Here is a 20,187-nt window from a genome sequence, read left to right on the forward strand (position 1 = left end):
TGCTCTGCAGCGTGTGAAGGAAGTTGACTCAACGACCCCCCACTGGGAGCGGCAGGCTTATATAGGAAATGTTTTCGAACGTAATCTCTGACTCCTTCGTAATTCCTGTCTTTGCCCTGTCCGTTTCTCGCGGCGACGGGAATGAGGAGACGGGACGCACATCCAACGGCTCATCTGAAGACACCTGCTCCCGAGCAACGGGCTCGAGGTCAGGGGGCGGTGCCACACTGGAATCCTCCTGGGAACTGCTTGGCAAGGGAGGAGCTGGCACTGACTCTGAAGCTTCCCCCCACAAGTCCTCTGCATCAACTGGGGGCGGTGCGCTCGGCTCCTCGGAAAGGGCATTACTCGTGGGCACTGGCTGGAAAGCAGGCTGCCCCCCTCCCGCACGATCCTGCTCAGACACAACAATCCCCAACTCTGCTTCTTCTGGCTGCGGAGGCGCCTGAAACTCATGCCTCCCCCCTTCCTGTCCCTTCTGAGTTGGCTGCAACGCAACAAAAATGCAGTAGAAATTTGCACTTTTTTCCTACATAGTTATCTTTATTCTTGAAAAATGTTGTGTTTAAATGAGCTATTCATGTTTTCAGTGGCTGTCAGTAATTCCTAGCAGCATCTGTCTGACATCATTTTCTGTGTCATTTCAATCTGTGGCACCTGCTATTAGCCGTATGTGGTGGTTGCACAAGCAAGTTTCACTGTAATAGGCTGAAGATTTTTATTTTACAGGCAAATGATTCTGACTGGATGTGTAGCATTTGCTCGGCATGTTGGGCCAACACGTGTAGAAGCAGAACTTTTGCCGCAATGTTGGGAGCAGGTAATAGGAGATACACCTTTTTCTGTAGTTTATTTGCTTTCAGAAAATAACTTGACAGCAACTATAGTATTACCAACAGCTGTTTCCAACATATTTAATAACATATGCTTGTAAGAATGTACAGCAATATGTGAAATATCCTGCAGTTTGTACCAGGCAAGCAGAAGTCAAGAGGAAACTGGGTAGGCATTCCATGTGTATCTTAATACCCAAGTTCAGAGCTTGGAAAAGTTACTTTTTTGAACTACAACTCCCATCAGCCCAATGCAGTAGCCATGCTGGCTGGGGCTGATGGGAGCTGTAGTTTTAAAAAGTAACTTTTCCAAGCTCTGCCCGAGTTAACCCTTACCTATAGGTTAGGGGAGGTTAAAAGTGCCAATCCAAATAGAACAGAAGAAGAAACAGTTCAAGGCAAGTGCTCAGCTGACCCAGGAAATTCTTCTGTGGCCAACCTTAATAAATGTGAGTTTACAGAGATATCATGAAAGGGTTTTATGTCCTTGTAGCCCCTACTGTTCACCAGGCTTTAGTTGTGCTTCTTTGGGCCAGCTCCTGTCTGGAAACTCATGGACCCTTGATTAAAGACATACTGTACATCCTGATTCTGCTTTGTGAATATAACCTTGTAACATAGTAAATAACAGCAACTTTGTATTCTTTGTATTCTTTACACACTGTTTTTTGTAAACTAAGAAATGCATAACAGAAATATAAGCTAAAAAAATGAAAGTAATAAATTTTACTACTTACAGATCAATCACAAATATCCAGAGAGACGGTTGTTAGTGGCAGAGTCCTGTGGAGCATTAGCACCTTATCTTCCTGTAAGTGTTCTGTTTGCACTTAATATTTATCTCCATTTTAATTTTAAGACTCCATTAAGAGATTAAAACCATGGCCAGATTCCAAAGAGGCACTTAGCACAAACCTGTTCTGTGAGCACCCCAGTGGTATTTACTAGTTTTTGTTTCATTCTGGACCAGAAGAAGACCATGTTATATCACCATAAACTCCCTACTACTAATGATGTCATGTTCCAGTATCTCTGTAATGTAATTCTGGTAAATATCAATTCTCTAGTGGGCACTAGAACAGCCCCAAGTCGGCAGTGTGTTCCTACTGTTGCTCGAGGCAATCAGTAATCACGTGGCTAAGGAATTGACTCTGTGATTGGTGGTGTTTTAGTGCTCCTGAGAAACACCTCAGGTGACTAAAATGGTTCATTTCCTCTTTATTTTCAGAAAGAGATTCGAAGTTCGTTGGTACTTTCCATGCTACAGCAGATGCTGATGGAAGATAAAGCAGATTTAGTACGAGAAGCTGTGATCAAAAGCCTTGGTATCATCATGGGGTACATTGATGATCCAGACAAATACCAACAGGTATTGTATCTGATCACAGCACATTATGTGTCAATTGTTAGATCATGTAACTATGAACAAACCCTGAAAAACTAACAGGATGTATCTACCAAACAAATCAAAAACTCATTGGACTATTTTTTTAAAAAAAATTGGCAGCATTTTTAGCTCTAAATGCTCTAAAAAGGATGTCAGGTTTGTTACAACAAAGGTGCAAGCTGGGGTGCGGAGGAGAGAATATTCTATAAAATCACTGAAGAACCTTCTTTATTTAGACTGTGATCTGGCGGTCAAAGATCCATTATACTTGTTCCATTATCATACCTACTATATCTTGGCTGCTTATTCAAGTATTCAATGCATGGGCTAGTTTTTATAGTTCACAGAACTGTTGTCCATCCTCATTTAACTTTAATGACATCAGTGTCATTTAACCTCCTAACAGTGTTCCTATGGCCTTCAGCAGTGATTTGAAATATTTGTTAAAAAAATTATTAAACATGAAAATTTCACACTCATACTCCTCAACAGTTATGGAGTCAGCTGTCTTGTGGTGTTTCAACGTCCCCTACTCCTTTTCAATTTAAAAATAACTAACTTACTAAACTGTTGGGAGGTCTGATTTACACTATTGAAATGAATTGGAAGATAAAAGTACCAAATGTCATCTTATCCCCAACGATTTCTAAAAACAGGGTAGGGAAAACTTTAGTATTTTGCATGTTATCATAAATTCCATTTTATGCTATACCACTTAAAAAGCGCTGGAGTAGTTTTTTTCTGTATGTACTAACAAACAAAACTGTACTTTCCTGTGTGTACAAAAAAAGATGTATCACTGAACACCAAAGTCAGGATCATTCAGACCACGGTATTCCCCATCTCTATGTATGGATGTGAAAGTTGGACTGTGAAAAAAGCGGATAAGAGAAGAATCCACTCCTTTGAAATGTGGTGCTGGAGGAGAGCTTTGCGGATACCGTGGACTGCGAAAAATACAAATAATTGGATGTTAGAACAAATTAAACCAGAACTGTCACTAGAAGCTAAAATGATGAAACTGAGGTTATCATACTTTGGACACATCATGAGAAGACCTGATTCACTAGAAAAGACAATAATGCTGGGAAAAACAGAAGGGAGTAGAAAAAGAGGAAGGCCAAACAAGAGATGGATTGATTCCATAAAGGAAGCCACAGACCTGAACTTACAAGATATTAACAGGGTGGTTCATGACAGATGCTCTTGGAGGTCACTGATTCATAGGGTCGCCATAAGTCGTAATCGACTTGAAGGCACATAACAACAACAACACTCAAAAAAAATCTACTCTGTTTAGTGCCATTAAACTGAGGTAATTGTGAAATCAGTCATAAGCTTTATTTCCAGGTAGGATTGTAAAGGTGTCAGTTGGACCCCAATACTAATAGTGTCCAAAAAAAGGTAGAAGAGGGTTAAAGTAGGTAAATTTATCTAACCTGCTCCTGTCCTAAAGACTCAATTTACAATTGAAATTTAAAAGCTTATTTTTAAACTCTAAAATCACAACCAAGAAATTTCGAGAGCTTGGAAGATTACTTTGAAAAAGTAATAAATTACGATTACTGTTACATGGCCCCAAAAAGTAATAAATTACCATTACAATTGCTCTGAAAGGAACTGATTACTTACTTTACAAGTAAGTTTTTTTTTTTAAAAAATGGAGTGCCTACAAGGTGTTGGCCTTGGCTGCTGCACAACTTAGTAGCCTAAAACAACATTAAAAATAAACAGAGAGAGAGGGTAGTAGAATATTTTTTTTATTCATAAGATTAACAGAATAGCATAACAAAATCTCATATCAACTCCCCACCCCAGCAGTGGTGTTACCCCAATACACATACACTTTTTTATTCAAAATCAAATTTTACACTTGAAATGCTGCTTTTACAATACATTTCTGTTATGTCTCATCCTTGCTCAAAGAGCATATCAGACAAGGAATGTCTTTTTACAGTCATTATGCTGCCATCAGTACTGAACAGGTGTTACCTGGGAGTAAGTCCCATTGAACTCATTCAGTAGACATTATGCACGATTGAACTGTCAGAGGTAGAACTTAAAGAGACATAACATAGGTAAATAGAAAATGCACACATCAAAAGTAATCCACCAGAATCAGTGTTATCCCTTAGTGCAATCCTATACTCAATTTGATTTACATGGGAGTAAGCTCCATTAAATATAAAGATACATACTTCTGAGTAGAAATGTATATATTGTACTGTGGACAAGGTGCTTTCGTCTGTGAAGCCTACCACTTGCCTAACTGACCCTTGCCCATCATGGCTCCTTATAAGCTGTAAAGAGAAATTGGGCATGGGGATTAAAGCGGTGGTTAACGCATCCTTGCAAGAGGGTGTGATGCCATTAGCTTTCAAGGAGGCAATTGTAAAGCCCATCTTAAAGAAGCCCTCCTTGGATCCCCAAGTTTTTAATAACTTTCGCCCAATTTCGAACCTACCATTCTTGGGCAAGGTCATTGAGCGAGTGGTGGCTAACCAGTTGACAGCACACTTGGATGAAACGGATTACTTGGATCCATACCAATCGGGTTTCAGGACTGGTCACGGAACTGAAACAGCCTTGGTCGCTCTGGTAGATGATATGAGAAGGGCATTAGATAGGGGAGAATTCACCTTTCTTGTCCTCCTCGATCTCTCAGCGGCTTTTGATACTGTCGACCACAGTATCCTTTTACATCGCCTGGAGGGATTGGGAATTGGAGGCACTGTATTACGGTGGTTCCATTCCTTTCTCTCCAATAGGTATCAACAGGTAGCATTGGGGGAGGAGGTTTCAGACCCTTGGCCTCTCAATTGTGGTGTGCCACAGGGCTCTATCCTCTCTCCCATGCTATTTAATATTTATATGAAGCCGCTAGGGATAATCATTAGGAGATTTGGGCTGCAGTGTCACCAATATGCGGATGACACTCAGCTCTATCTCTCGTTTAAATCTTCACCAGAGTTGGCTGTGGAGACCTTGTCCAAGTGCCTGGAATCCGTGAGTGGATGGATGGGAAGGAACAAGCTGAAGTTGAACCCCGATAAGACCGAGGTGCTGCTCGTGGGGGACCAGAGAAGGTTGGGAGATGTTGACCTGAAGTTCAATGGGGTGATTTTACCCCTGAAGGACCAGGTCCGCAGCCTCGGGGTTGTACTTGATTCCAGGCTGTCCATGGAGGCTCAGATTTCGGCAGTGAGCCGGGCAGCCTGGTACCAACTACACCTCATACGAAGACTGCAACCCTACCTTCCTGTTCACCAGCTCCCACTAGTGGTACACGCCCTGGTCACCTCTCGTTTGGACTACTGTAATGCGCTCTACGTGGGGTTACCCTTGAAAACGGTCCGGAAATTACAACTTATACAAAATGCGGCGGCTCGACTACTTACGAATAGTCGCCGCCGGGATCACATCACACCAGTGTTGTTCGATCTACACTGGCTTCCAGTTGCTTTCCGGGCCCAATTCAAGGTGTTGGTATTAACCTTTAAATCCCTATACGGTATTGGCCCAGTTTATCTAAAGGAGCGCCTTCATCGCCACCAATTATGCCGCCCGACACGATCAGCCACACAGGGCCTTCTCTCAATCCCGCCGACAAAAACAGCTAGATTGGCGGGAACTAGAGAGAGGGCATTCTCAGTGGCGGCCCCCACCTTATGGAACTCCCTCCCACAAGATCTACGGCACGCCTCTTCCCTAAATGTATTCCGTAAAGCCTTAAAGACCTGGTTCTTTCAACAGGCCTTTGGGATTTCCGGGGAGGGTTAACAGTTATGACTGAAATGCTTCTAACCCTGTACTAGTATTGTCCTGCTACTGTATTGTTTTCACATTGTATTATTGTATTTTATTGTATTGTGTTTTAAATTCTTTACATGTACATCGCCTAGAGTGGCCAACGGCCAGATAGGCGACACATAAATTAAATTTTATTATTTTATTATTATTATTATTATTATTATTATTATTATTATTATTTTATTATTATTATTATTATTATATGTTAAGTATACAATGATTTTTAACAAGTGCCTGGACAAATGCCTGTTTGGAACTCTTTACATGTCTTGACATTGGGTGTTGAGTTTCTTCATAAGTGAGTTTTTCCAGTCTATCTTCTCAGTTCAAAAATAGGTACCCAACAAAAAGACCATTGCAAGCTATCAAGCCAGTAAATTACCCCTGTTCTAAACTCTGTTCAGCTGAACCAACCCAAGCCTGGCAAAGGGAAAACAGGCTTTTAAAACAGAGTTTAATGTACACAACTCTTTTTGCCAGAGCAAGTTCTGCTGGGTTGCCAGGTCATGTGACTGAGTTGAAAGGTTTGAAATAGGTGTAAGTCTTTCCTCGCCCTACCCCACAGCTGGAACGCCCCTTTTGGGGAACTTATGCCAGCATAAATTCCACTGGCTGAGCCAGCTCAACCTGGATGAGGGGAGTTATGCCAAGTTACCCCAAGATCCCCCTATTCCAAACTTGTTCATCTGAGCAGAACTTGGTTAACAGTGCAGTCCAAACCCTTGTTTCCTGTTCCAATGCTCTACCCTTTCCCAGCAACCAAGGCAAATTGATGAAACACCAGCCCCCTCAAAATATTCCTGAAGTCCCTGAAATAGAGTAAACAGGCCTTCAACTTGTAAGTACATAACAGTAATCATTCTGAAACTCTTTTACATCGAATTCATAATGCACTTGATTATTTTGAGGACTCCTAGAATGCTTAAGCAAAGTTAAACATAGCATTCCTAAATGGTTTCTCTCTTTATTTCCAGGGCTTTGAACTGCTACTTTCAGCTTTGGGTGATCCCTCAGAACGAGTTGTTGGTGCAACTCATCAGGTGTTTTTACCTGCCTATGCTGCCTGGACTACAGAACTGGGAAACTTACAGTCACATCTTATACCTACATTGCTTAGTAAAATTGAAAAACTACTCAGGGTAAATATGTCTCATACAGGCAGATTTCTGTGCCTCTCAGAATGCAACTCATGTAAACCTTGTAATTTTTGATGCGTCTCTTACTCTTACTCTTCGATACAATTGACCATGGTATCTTTCTGGGCTGTCTAGCTGGGATGGGATTGGGAGGCACTGTTTTACCGTGTCTCCAGTCCTACCTGATGGACAGGACCCAGAAAGTGGTGCTGGGAGACTACTGCTCATCCCCCTGGCCATTGGCCTATGGGGTACCGCAGGGTTCAATTCTGTCTCCCTTGCTCTTTAACATTTATATGAAACCACTGGGAGAGGGCATCCAGAGATTTGGAGTACAATGTCATCAGTATGCTGATGACACTCAACTCTCCCTACCACCTGATTGTAGGGAAGGAGTGTTCATCCTAAACCGGTGCCTGGAGGCTGTGAAAGGCTGAATGTGGGCTAACAAACTGAAACTTAATCCAGAGAAGATGGAAGTGTTGCTGGTCACGGGGAAAACTGCACCAGGGATAGGGTTGCAACCTATTCTGAATGGGGTTGCACTCCCCTTGAAGGAGCAGGTCCACAGTTTGGGAGTCCTGGATCCTGCCCTGCTGCTTGAATATCAGGTGGCTGTGGTAGCCAGGAGTGCTTTTGGCCAACTCAAACAGGTCTACCAGCTGCATCCGTTCCTGGAGGCAGTTGACTTGGCCACAGTGACACATGCATTGGTGACATGTAGGCTTGATTACTGTAACGCACTCTATGTGGCGCTGCCTTTGAAAACGGTTCAGAAATTACAGTTGGTTCAAAATGCAGCAGCTAGAATGTTAACTGGAGCACAGCACAGGGAGCATATCACCCCTGTACTTTATCAACTCTACTGGCTCCCAATTTGCTTCTCGGCCCAATTCAAAGTGCTGGTTCTGACCTTTAAAGCCCTAAACAGCCTTGGACCAATGTACCTGAGGGACCGCTTACAGCCATATGTACCTGCCTGGGATTTAAGATCATCTGCCTCTGGTTTCCTCTGCATGCCTGGAGTGAAAGACGTTAGACTGACAGGCACACGGGAGAGAGATTTTTCAGCTGTGGCCCCCAAGCTTTGGAACACCCTACCCCAAGACGTCAGCTCTGCTCCCTCCCTGATGTTTTCCGGAGACTTCTGAAAACGATCTTGTTCCGGAGAGCCTTTGGGAGGGACTGAAGGTAGAGCCTGACACTGATTTTATGCCTTCTGTTAATTTTTACCTCAGTAGTCCCTTCAGTACCGCTCGCCATATATGCAGATATGCGTGTATGTGTGTTTATATGTATATATATTATTTTATGTATTTTAATTACATTTTATGTATTTTAATTTAATGTTTTTGTGATTTTTATTGTGTACCATTTTATTTTGTATGGGCTCAATTTTATTGTAAGCCCCCCTGAGTGCCCTATTATAGGATAGAAGGGTGGGATAGAAATATTTTAAATAAATAAATACTGCAAGGTTCAGATTTTTTATTAGAATTATTAACATCCAGCACCCCTGGATGTTTGGACTTAGGCCTGATGTCAGCCGGCACCCAGTTTGGGCACTGGCCAAAGGCCTGGCTCCGATAGGGGCCTCTGCTGCTGGAGCTGGACAAGTGTAGCTCCCGCTCTACAGTCCACATTAGCATCAGGTCACAGAGCGTATGCCCCGCGACCTGATGCTGGCAATCGCCCTGCTGCAGGCGCCAGCTAGCTGCACAACTTCCTGTGACGTGTCAGCATGCTGCACCCACATGCTTGCCATCAGCCAAGATGGCAGGCACGCGTGTGCTAATCCACTGCTGCGACCAAACCTATTTAAGCCCTCGGTGGTGGTAGTGCTGCTGCTGCCACAAGCCCCTACTTTCTGGTGCCCACAGGCTTACTGCAAGCTGATGCCGGCCTTTTTTGGACTATTCTATGGGACAACTTTTTAAAAAACAATGTTCATGTTGCCATTCAGTAACCTTTATGCCCTTTTAAGGGCAATCTAGCTACAGTGTTATTTGACATTTTTATGTATGTGTAGTTTCTTAAGAACATAAAACATCTTTTATGTCAAGATAATAATTTGGGAAACTTCTAAATTAAACCATAGAGTGGGATGATTTGGTTGCTGGCTGATCATACATATATATGTATATATATATATAGGGCGGGATTATTGACAAGTGAAATTAAGGTTTGATGTTTAGGCACTGGAATTCTTAAACTTTGGGAAGTCCAGGAATTTTTACAAAGTGTCTAAATATGCAGCACGTTTCTAGGTAATTTTTATTTTCAAACTCATACATTGGAAGTTCAAAGAATGCCTTTCTCTATAGCAAGCTCAAAGGCTGGTGACTTATACTGAGCACTAACCAGTTGCTGTGAGATTAGGAACCAATAGCAGAACTGATGGAAGGAAAGGAATGCTATATGTTAAATAGAAATAATAGCGGGCCCATAATCCAGACAAAGTTAAGCACTTCTAGGTCAACCATACTTGAATCATTCTTACTGAAATTGTTGAAATTTGAAGTGGTTAATTTTGTATTGGATTATGCCTAATGTTTAATTTCATTTAGCCTTTCATGGTCTGACCTGCAGGCACATGATGCAGCAGCCTTGCTGAACTTGTCTGGCTCTGGCCAGTGTTTAGATAGGAGATCATGTGAGAACCCTTGTGTTCCATCTTGGAAGAAAGGGGAATACAACTGTAATTAATATAGATACATCTTTCAGAAGGGGTTCTAAAGTCAGCTATTCAGCTTTTGGTCAGTAGTTGGGTTTGTTGAGAAAAACCTGATGCAAAACTTATTTGTCTTTATGTGTTCTCATCTTACTAGTGTCTTTCTGATAGATTCTAAATAATGGCTTTTTTAATTATTCAGAAGTTTATTTGGAATGGATATGTATCTTGATAGCAAAAGAGCAAGGTTTTAACCAGGATTCCTTCTTCGTATTTCAGGAAGGCGAGCACGGATTGGATGAACACAAGCTCCACATGTATCTTTCTGCTTTGCAGTCCTTGATTCCTTCACTTTTTGCACTGGTGCTACAGAATGCACCTTTTACAAGCAAAGCTAAGCTTCAGGGTGAAATCCCACAGATAGAAGGTACCTACTTGATAATTTTCTGTGAAGCGTTATTTAACAATCAGGTGAAAGTTATTTTCATTTCACATCAACTTTAAAATATTGCATAAAAGTGTTGTGTAGGTCAAAGCAGCTGAGCTATCTTGCTCTCTGTTTAGCCTGGAGACATCTAGTTCACGAATTCTTTTCAAATGTGCTTTTTTCAGTATTACCATGGCAAATCTACAATTCTACATCTAGGAAGTGTTATTAACTCTCTAAATGGATAGAATCTTATACTCAGTTTTGTTTACTCCTAACTATTTCTGATCTCTGGTATTTTCTGTTCTCCTTCATTGCCAGCTGCAGAACTTATGTAGAGCCCAGTACTATTCATAGTGAATTAAAGGGGAGAATCAGTCCCCTTAATTTGGCAAGAAGTAGTCATGATGCCTTCTCCTGATATAGCCCCTTACTGGGACATGAGTAAGGGTCTCATAACAGTTTTGCATGCATTATAGATAATGGCATGGAAGCCTTTAGAAATCAGAACCTAGAGATCAGATATAAAATCCCTCTAGAGTAGGGATCCCCAGCCTTTTTGGTCCCAGGGCACATTGGGAAATCTAAGTACTCTTCTGCATACCACAAAATACCCATTTCATAGAAGAAGAACTGACAATACTCAGACGCTCTCCCCCCACCCAGCAAAACACCTGCTCACCCCAAAACAGATACAATAGAGACACACAAAAAGGCAATCCTTCCAACAGGTTAAAAAAAACCCTCATGAAAAGAAAACGTAAGTAGGGTGCCGAGGACCCCAGTTCTCAATCCCACTCCATTAGGGTATGATCCAGCAACTTGTATACTAGCTCTAGCTTCTAAACACTCTTCACAGGCAAATCCTTGTATAGCACATTTTAGTAACTGCATCTTGAAAGTAAGAATACAAAATTTCCTAGGCATGAATCAAAGTTTGAGCCACAGTATGAGGATTTAGAGCAGTTTAATTCTGTTAGAATCTCTGGAACTTTTTGATTAAATGGACTATAGGTAGGTCTTTCTCTAGTTTTTCCAGTTACTGTATTAGGTAAAAATTGTTATAGCTAGCTACATTGATTGTTTAATTTTCATTAGTCTACAGTGAGTATTTTTAACTTTAATCATGGTGGTTTGTCATTTGCTGCCAGTCACAAGATTCCCAAGGCCTGTATCACCTCTTCAAGATGTGGCCACCATAATTGGAAGCCGTGAACAGTTGGCTGTACTGTTGCAACTTTATGATTACCAGCTGGAACATGAGGGTACCACAGGCTGGGATACCTTACTGTGGGTTGTCAATCAACTGTGAGTTCCTTCTGCTTTGTTTGACTTGCTAATTCCTCTGAATCATTGCAAGGGGGAAAACTCCTTTGTTTAATCAACTTTAAAGTATTCCTTAAAAAACCTATATCACACCTTACTATTTCGCAATTACTGGCTCCTTACATTGTTATAGAAATTTTGCTTTGGATAGTGATAAATTAATAATAAAATAATAGTACTGCCTTTCAAGAGTACTAAGGGTGGTATTTAATGCTAGTCCTACTTTAGAATAGATCCCATCGCGGTTAATAGATCTGACTAACTTAGGTTCAGTTCATTAATTTTAAAATGTGTACTATGAATAGGACTTAGTTGAATACAACTCTAAGTATAATACCTTGCAATGAGCTGGTAACCATAATTTACAGATTATATTTATCATGTTAAAACTGTTGTTAAATAACAAAATTGTGCTCTCCAAAAGCATGAATGCCAAATGATTTATGTTTGCATTATTCAGTGTACCAAAGCTCCCCAAATATTGGGGTATCTATGCAAAATTATCAGCTTGCTTACAGTATTGCAAACCTATTATCAGAAAAGTGACTTATTTTTAATCTGAAACTTGATTTTTCAGGCTGCCACAACTTATAGAAATAGTTGGCAAAATCAATGTAGCCTCAACAGCCTGTGTACATGAGTTCTCAAGGTTTTTCTGGCGACTTTGCAGAACTTTTGGAAAAATCTTCACAAATACAAAGGTAAACATATTCATAACTGGTGGGATAATGCAATGTAGAAATACTTTATGTGTTTCCTATAGCTCATGAAATGCTAGGATCAAAAAAGTGCTAACATCCAGAACTATAGCTCTGGAAAGCATTGACAAGCATTTTACTCTCCATTTGCTAAACAATATTTTTCTGTGTATATGTAGATTTGGACAAACCTTGCCCCAAATATGCCCTCCTAGGCTGTCTGTGCTGGTAAAGAACAAGAGCTTTTTTTCTGCTACAGATTTTTTACAGATTTGAGGCTATTGCTATGTACCCTTAAATATGTCTTTTAAAAGCTGCTATGGCTGATAATCACAGGAGAAGACATGGAAATGGGCAGACTTCCTAAAATTGTTAATTCTTCCTGGACTGCACCATCTTAGAAAACATTGTGCCAGTTCAAACAATGGCCCATTTTAGGGAGCCTATCTACTGCCATTTTTTAGGCTTTTTGCTTTTGCTACTGAAAAAGATATTAGGCAACAAAATTGGAGCTGGCCCTATAACTGTCTCTTAAAATAAAATAAAAAATCATTAAAATCCAATTAATACAGCTAAAGACATACCAAAAGCTAGCACCCTCTCTCATGTATACAAACACTTTTTAGTTGCTTAATTCCTGGGACCTTCAACAAAACATAATACCAAATACAACTGTCAGTGCTTCCAAAACATACTTGGAGCCACTGGCAAACCTTCAACGGGAGTGGTTCCATTGGGACAGTTCATGAATATATTTCTCTACATACTATTGCTGACTGAATATGGCAGTTGGATAGTGATGTTCAGATATCCTTGGTTGATCTCATTTTAGTTAGATCTCTCCCTTTCCTAGCTGTGGTGCCACTGCCAGTGCCAAACAATAGAGGCCCCAGTTTAGTTTCTCCATAAAAGTGTTTGCCAAAAATTTCTGTCGTCTGCGTTGACAATCCAGGAGAGCAGTGCTCAACAGACAAAAGTTCTTTAAATGTCCTCTACTTGATCTACCATGATTTCACACATGCTTGTTACCTTGCAATAAAAACTGTCTGTTATTGAAAACCCCTTTCCCTGTTCTTATGGTACTTCTGAAAAGTCCTGGTGGGGAGACCTGTTAGACCTTTATAAAAAGAATGTGCATTTGTAGCAATTTGGAGACAAAAGCTAAACTTCCATACCACATAGAATGTAGCACAGTAATACAAAATATTTACACCATGCACATCAAATGATACATGCCATGGTGATAGTGGTTGTATTCCTTTAGAAATGCTGAGAAACTTTAGGTGTAGCAGTGGCACAGCCTTTAAATCTGCAAATATAACATTTACTTTTCCCCATTGAATATCAACTCACACTACATTTTTGTGTGGGATTTCTGTGCAGCTCTCTCCACTTAATTCTCACTTTGTTAGCATTTGATATAAACAATGATACACTTGTAACTCCATTTTTAGGTAAAACCACAGTTCCAGGAAATCTTAAGGCTCTCTGAGGAAAATGTTGGTGAGTAGTAGAGTTAATCTTTTTTTTTTAACAATAGACTTTGAAAAACAAAACACATTCTAAACTGGAAAGAGACTCCCAAGTTCTCTACAAATGAGGTTTTGGAGGCAGTTTACATTGAAGTTGGTTCTTCTTTCTGGATGCTCAATATAAAAGCTGATATATAGGCAATAAACTGCCTGAACATGTAGTACACTTTCTAACTTTAATTCTCCGTATTATTCTTTAGCCACTTGGGAACGTGAATTTAGCTAGCTTGCTAATCAGAATATCACGAGGCACTTTGTCAAAACCTTTGCTGATATATTATGTTTAGATATAGTCAAAATATATTATGTCCACAGCATTCCCACAGTCTACCAGAGAGGTTACCCAATCAAAAAATGAGATAAGATTAGTCTGGCAGGATTTGTTCTTGATAAAATCCATGTTGGCTTCTAGCAATCACTTCACTGTTCTCAAGGTGCTTACAGATTGATCGTTTTATAATCAGCTTCAGAATTTTCCCAGGGATCAATGTCAGGCAGACTGGTTGGTAGTTCCCAGGTTCCTCCTTCTTACCCTTTTTGAAGATAGGGACATTAGCCCTCCTCCAGTCATCCGGCACTTTACCCATCCTCCACAATTTTGCAAAGATAATAGACAGTGATTCCAAGAGTTCTTCAGCCAGTTCCTTCAATACGCTAGGATGCAGTTCATCAGGCCCTGGAGATTTGAACACATTCAAGGTGATTAGGTATTCCTTGACCATTTGTTTATCAATTTCAAGCGTAAATCCTGCCCCTTCAAGTTCCCATTTGCCAGGAGGGTCATAGACCCTCTTTGGGAGAAGACAGAGCAAAAGGAATTGAGCACTTCTGCCTTTTCTTTGTCATCTGTTATCATTTTGCCATCCCCATTGAGCAACTGTATCACCATTTCTTTTCTCTGTCTTTTACTATGGATGTACCTGAAGAAAGCTTTTTTTGTTGCTTTTGGCATCTCTCACTAACCTCAGCTCATTTTCAGCTTTACCTTCCTGATGCCATCCCTGCAATTCCATGCAACCTGCCTTTTTTGTTTTCAGGTCATCTCTAAGCTTTCTGTGAAGCGACATTGGCTTCTTCCACTGTCTTCCCCCTTTTTTCCTTGATGGAATTCTTTGCCATTGTGCCTTTAGAATTTCCTTTTTTAGAAACTCCCACCCATCTTGGATTCCTTTTCTCATGAGGATCACTTGCCACGGAACCTTACTTACAGTTGTTCTGAGTTATTACAATTAGCTTTCCTGAAGTCCAGGGTATGCTTATGGCTGCTCTCAGCTTTCACTTCTGTTAAAATCAAGAATTCAAGTATAGTGTGGTCACTTTCCCCCAGAGTTCCCGTCAACTGCCACTTTATTCACCAAGTCATCTCTATTGGTTAGAATCAAGTCAAGGATAGCTGATCCTCTGGTTGCTTCCTCCACTTTCTGTAGGAGGAAGTCATCTCCAACACAAGTCAGGAATTTCTTGGTGGGGCCATGTTTGGCAGATTTTGTCTCCCAGCATATACTGGAGTAATTGAGGACCCCCATTACTGTTACATCATGCCTTCTTTAAACATTGGCAGTTTGCTTTTCAAATGTTTCATCCTCCTTGATTGGGTGGTCCATTGTAGACTCCAACCACCATGTTCCTTTTGTTCCTTGCCCCATTTGTTTTAGTCCAGATACTCTCAGTGGAGCTACCAAGCTCATCTTGTATTTCTGTGCAGGGATATATATTTTTAACAAATAGCGTGACTCCGCCTCCCTTTCTATTCCTTCTATTCTTTTTGTATATAATTCAGTTGCTGTATTCCAGTAATGGGAGTCATCCCACCAAGTTTCAGTTATACCTATCAGGTTGTTTAGTTTCACTATCTGAAGTGTCACCATGCTGTGCCCTATCATAGTTAATAAATTGCTTTGTTTACAGTTATAATGCTGTTTCTGTCATAGATTGTTTCCTGCTTATTTTTGTATAGATTTTTAATTTTTGTTAATATATATGTTAATATATTGTTTTTTAAACTTTTCTGTGGAAAAATGGAATGTTCTCTTAACAATAAATTTAAATAACAGTTGTACATTTTTTATTTTGTCAGTCCCAAAATTATGCAATAGCACCTGTTTATACTGTAAAAGGGTTTATTTTCTGGAATTTGCACTTCATTCTTTCATTAGTACACAAGTTAAACAAGTACCTTGTTATAAACAGCTGTTGCCTCACTGGTTCCAATGTATCCTTGTCAGTGGCAGAGATGCAGAATAGCCGGGGGGGGGGGAATAGGTGAGTGGGAGAGCACATGTTTTGCGGAAGGTCCTGGGTTCAATTCCGGGCATTTCCAGAGAAACTATTCAGAAGCAGGGATGGGAGAGACCTCTGTTTGAGCCCTGGAGAGCTCCTGCTATTCTAAGTAGGCAATACTGAGTTACTTGTAGAAATAGTCTGAGCTGGGATAAGGCAGCTTCCTGTATAATTGGACTGATTTTCTTTTTCTAATTTAAGCATTGGTTTCTTTGAATAGGGTGCTACGTGTTCAATCTGAGGAAGATCTTTGTTACCTCAGTCTTGAATACTTATATACCAACAGACATTGTACTAAGCAAAGAATCCCCCCTGATTTTAGTAGGATTAGGCAAATGTGAATTTATTTAACATTACAAACATTTTTATGTTTCTTACTTTCTATTGACTTTGTATTGCTTGATTTCAGATGCTACAGCAGGAAATGGAGTACTAACAAAAGCCACAGTTCCTATTTATGCAACAGGTGTACTTACATGCTATATCCAGGTAAACAGCTTTGTTCAGTATTGAACAGTACATGTCTTTAAAATACTCAAAACTAAGGGAGGATAGTTATATTACCTTTTCAATAAAAACTTATTTATAAGCCTGAGATTCATAGTAGCAGCCATGAATATTGACTTGAATCCCAAAGTAAGTTAACTTAAGGAAATTCACAAAAGGAAAGTTTTCCACCCCCTACTTCCTCCTGCAGACCTATCCCCCCCCAAAAAAAAAAGCTTCCCTGGAGGATCAGAGGGTCCTGAACAATGTAGGATGGGGCATGGGAGTCTGCTGGAGAATCACTCAGATTGGACCTCCACCCAACCAATCTGTTCAATCATTCCCAATATACTTCGCCATTTTAATTGAGGAGGGAAAGTGGTGATCAAAATAGGACCAGGTGCCATTGCATGTGCTTAGAAATTCCTACTTGTAGTGAGACTAGTTCAAAATATTTTCCACCTGGTAATTCTGTGGAATACACATAGTAACAAATACCAGTCAAAATGGGGTATTTGAATGTGTGAGATTCTTGGTGCAGGAGCAAACACAGTATTCACTAGTCTGCAAGTATTTATAAATGTTTACAGAGATAAGGACATATTTTTACCATTTTTGTAATATCACTGTCTTCAAACTTAAGTGTATAGTGACTGAAGTCAACACATATTTGGCTTTGACATTGACAGGATTACCATTTTTCCCTTTGATTGCTGACTGAATTATGACTTCGGTTGCTTATTGGGTCTCAGAAATATACTCATAGTGGAGCAACCAAGAGCTAAAGAGTAAGGGTAGTATTTTTGGATTAAGGAGCAGAGCTGACAAAACTGAATCCCCTTTTGAGGACCACAGGCTTATGTTTTCAGCCACCTAATGATACGTGTTATGAAATTAAGATTAAAAATTTATAAAACTTACTTTCAGGAAGAAGACCGCAAGCTGTTGGTTGGATTTTTAGAAGATGTAATGACCATGCTTTCATTATCCCATGCTCCTCTTGATAGCCTGAAAGCATCTTTTGTGGAACTGGGGTAAAATATGTTTTATAACTGGAATTGCCATAAAGTGGGATCTTTCTCATTTAAAGTTTCTGGAATTCTGCTCTTAAACATTTGCAATGGAATGGCTAATAATGGTTTTGTAGCATCTAGGCAGCGCAGTCATACCGTCATGTTTTGTGAAATTTTCCTGGCAAAAGCGCTAGACTGTCTTACTTAGAACTATTAATGTGTTAACACAGTAACTCATCTCCTTAAATTTCTCAAAGAATCAAGGTTGTAGCAAAAATGTTACATACTGACAAAATAATAGTACAGCAACCCAAAGTAATAATAAGCATGATTGTAATATTATAAAAAATCTTCCAAAACATAACTTCGAGAACTGCAGTATGAGATATACATGCCCCAGTATTCTAGAGACTAATTCTTAAGCTGGTTGTCAAAATTTTTACATAATTTCTTCAAAGTACATGATTTATAACTGAATGTAAGCAAGCACAAGTCTATCCTTACAACCTAAATTAAGATTATGTGGAGAGACTGAGAATAAGGGAAGAATTATCTGAATGGAAGCAAAATACAGCTGCAGGTGCTTCATTTTGGTTTAGACTGATGACTAAAGTCAACAGAGGACTTCACAGAGAAGGTGGTATTTGAAGGGAGAAGGTGGGGTGGCACAATGAGTGGAGTCATTTGAGAGCAAATGTCTGTTTATATTTCAATAGTGATTGTTTTGTACTCTCAGTGCAAACCCGGCATACCATGAGTTGCTGCTAACTGTATTATGGTATGGAGTTGTCCATACTTCAGCGCTTGTTCGGTGCACCGCTGCTAGAATGTTTGAGGTAAGTGTTTATTGGACACATCTTAGATCATGTTTGAAGAAGCTTTATAGTATGATTTGGCAACTGATGGCCCAGGGACTAAATTCAGCCCCTTGAGGAATGACGTCTGTCCCCCCAGCTGCCTCCTATATTTACCTCCTCCTTTCTTTAGGGCAGTTGGAAATGTAGGAAAGGTAAGCAATAGGCAATCAAGATGGTGTATTGCATAACACACTTATAGTGTGTGTCTCCGGGCTGCTTTCTTACTTTGTATGGGACAGGTAACTCTGTATAAAAGTGGCAGGAAACGCTTGCATACTGCATGTTGACCACATGCCTTTGCCTTGCATGATATTGGATTGTACCCTGAAGAAACCTGTAAATATTTAGGGGATTTGGGGCACACACATACCAGTTGCCTTTATTGCCAGCCTGCAGAGGAAGGAAGTTATCAAGGACAGGGGAAGATAGACCCTGGCCCTCCATCTTCTTCTGTGTAATGTGGCCCACAGCAAGAATTAGTTAATGACAGTGGTTTTATATTGTCTAATCTAACCTTGTACCAAAAAGTGAATATTTTAATGTTGTATTGTATTGTTTTACAATACTTCTAAAAAGTTGTGCACTGTGTGATGGAGCAGAATATTAATACTGTGTAATTTGGTTTCAAAAGAGTTGTAACGTTTCTAGCATTCATTTATTTACTCTTAAGTATTGCTGGCTTGCATCTACTTGCAAGATGTTTTCATGGTAACTGGCAAAGTTAGGTTTTTTCTGTTTCTGACTTGAATATTAGGTTGGTGCATTGCATGCTTAGAAACTTCCATGGGCTATGAGAAACCATTTCAGTGCTGAATTCAGTGTTCAAACCAGATATCTCTTGATAACATCTTGTCAGATAATGAATTGGGCCTTGTCTATTAACAATCATGAATTGTTCCCAGTAATAAAATCTGAAATTGCTTTTTTAAAAAATATAAAATCTATGCAGACATTAAATGGGGGAAGGCAGAGCTGCCCCAAGGCACCGGGAAGCGGGGTACTTGCCCCGGGCCCCACACTTTGGGGAGCCCCACGCTTGGCTATGAGAAGCTGGGCTGCGGCAGTGTTTTTTCTCTTCAGCCCTGCAGTCTCGCCAGCCGCTTCCCGCTCTTGGGGAATCTCCCACTCTTCGGCTGCATGCCTGAGCGGTTTTTCCCCTCTCCGCTCATCAACTGTGAAGCGGGTGTGCATGCATGCAGCGCTTAGCTAGCTAATTTTAGGCAGGAGGTTTGAATCCCCTGCCTGAGTGGCTTCCTTGTGCTGCCTGCCGCCCACTCATCAGCTGTGCAGCGCATTTACAGGCAGCGCTTGCCGGCTTATTTTGGGTGGGAGGTTTGAAAGAGAGAAAGAATGGGGGGGGCAACTATGCTTTTGCCCTGGGCCCCGCACATGCTAAGGACGGGCCTGGGGGATGGGAAAAGGCAATGCAGCACATTTTTCTTGGTCTGCCTGGTGCTACTGACATACAGAAATTAACTATTGAGGGTGAAGCCAAGAACTGCCTTCCATTTACCATCCCTGCTTCAGTATCCAATGAAGTAATTCCATTAGCACAAGGACTTCTGGCTGTGCAGCAGAACTTACCCTCCCTCTCCTATCCCCACAAGCCCCTCAATCTGTTCTAGGGGTTCCCCAAATGCCTTAGAGCAGGTTTTCAGAGGGTGGAGGGTGTGTGGGGAAAGGAGAGGGAGGGAAAGCTCAATTGCACAAATGGGAATGCTTGCACTAACT

General features: G+C 40.6%; 1 protein-coding gene across 4 annotated transcripts in view; it reads left to right on the forward strand.

Annotated features, from left to right (window-relative positions):
• Positions 1-20,187, forward strand: part of RELCH (RAB11 binding and LisH domain, coiled-coil and HEAT repeat containing) — a 106,030-nt gene that overhangs the window by 54,304 nt on the left and 31,539 nt on the right. For all 4 annotated transcript variants that reach the window (XM_061590166.1, XM_061590176.1, XM_061590157.1 and 1 more), the window contains exons 12-22: positions 730-820; positions 1,573-1,644; positions 2,062-2,202; positions 7,005-7,169; positions 10,117-10,264; positions 11,416-11,572; positions 12,168-12,291; positions 13,743-13,791; positions 16,510-16,589; positions 17,514-17,620; positions 18,336-18,435. In XM_061590166.1, coding sequence (XP_061446150.1) covers positions 730-820; positions 1,573-1,644; positions 2,062-2,202; positions 7,005-7,169; positions 10,117-10,264; positions 11,416-11,572; positions 12,168-12,291; positions 13,743-13,791; positions 16,510-16,589; positions 17,514-17,620; positions 18,336-18,435 — 1,234 coding nt within the window. The remainder of the gene's footprint in view (positions 1-729; positions 821-1,572; positions 1,645-2,061; positions 2,203-7,004; positions 7,170-10,116; positions 10,265-11,415; positions 11,573-12,167; positions 12,292-13,742; positions 13,792-16,509; positions 16,590-17,513; positions 17,621-18,335; positions 18,436-20,187) is intronic.

This window comes from Rhineura floridana, chromosome 1 (assembly GCF_030035675.1).
Source record: "Rhineura floridana isolate rRhiFlo1 chromosome 1, rRhiFlo1.hap2, whole genome shotgun sequence".
Taxonomy (NCBI): domain Eukaryota; kingdom Metazoa; phylum Chordata; class Lepidosauria; order Squamata; family Rhineuridae; genus Rhineura; species Rhineura floridana.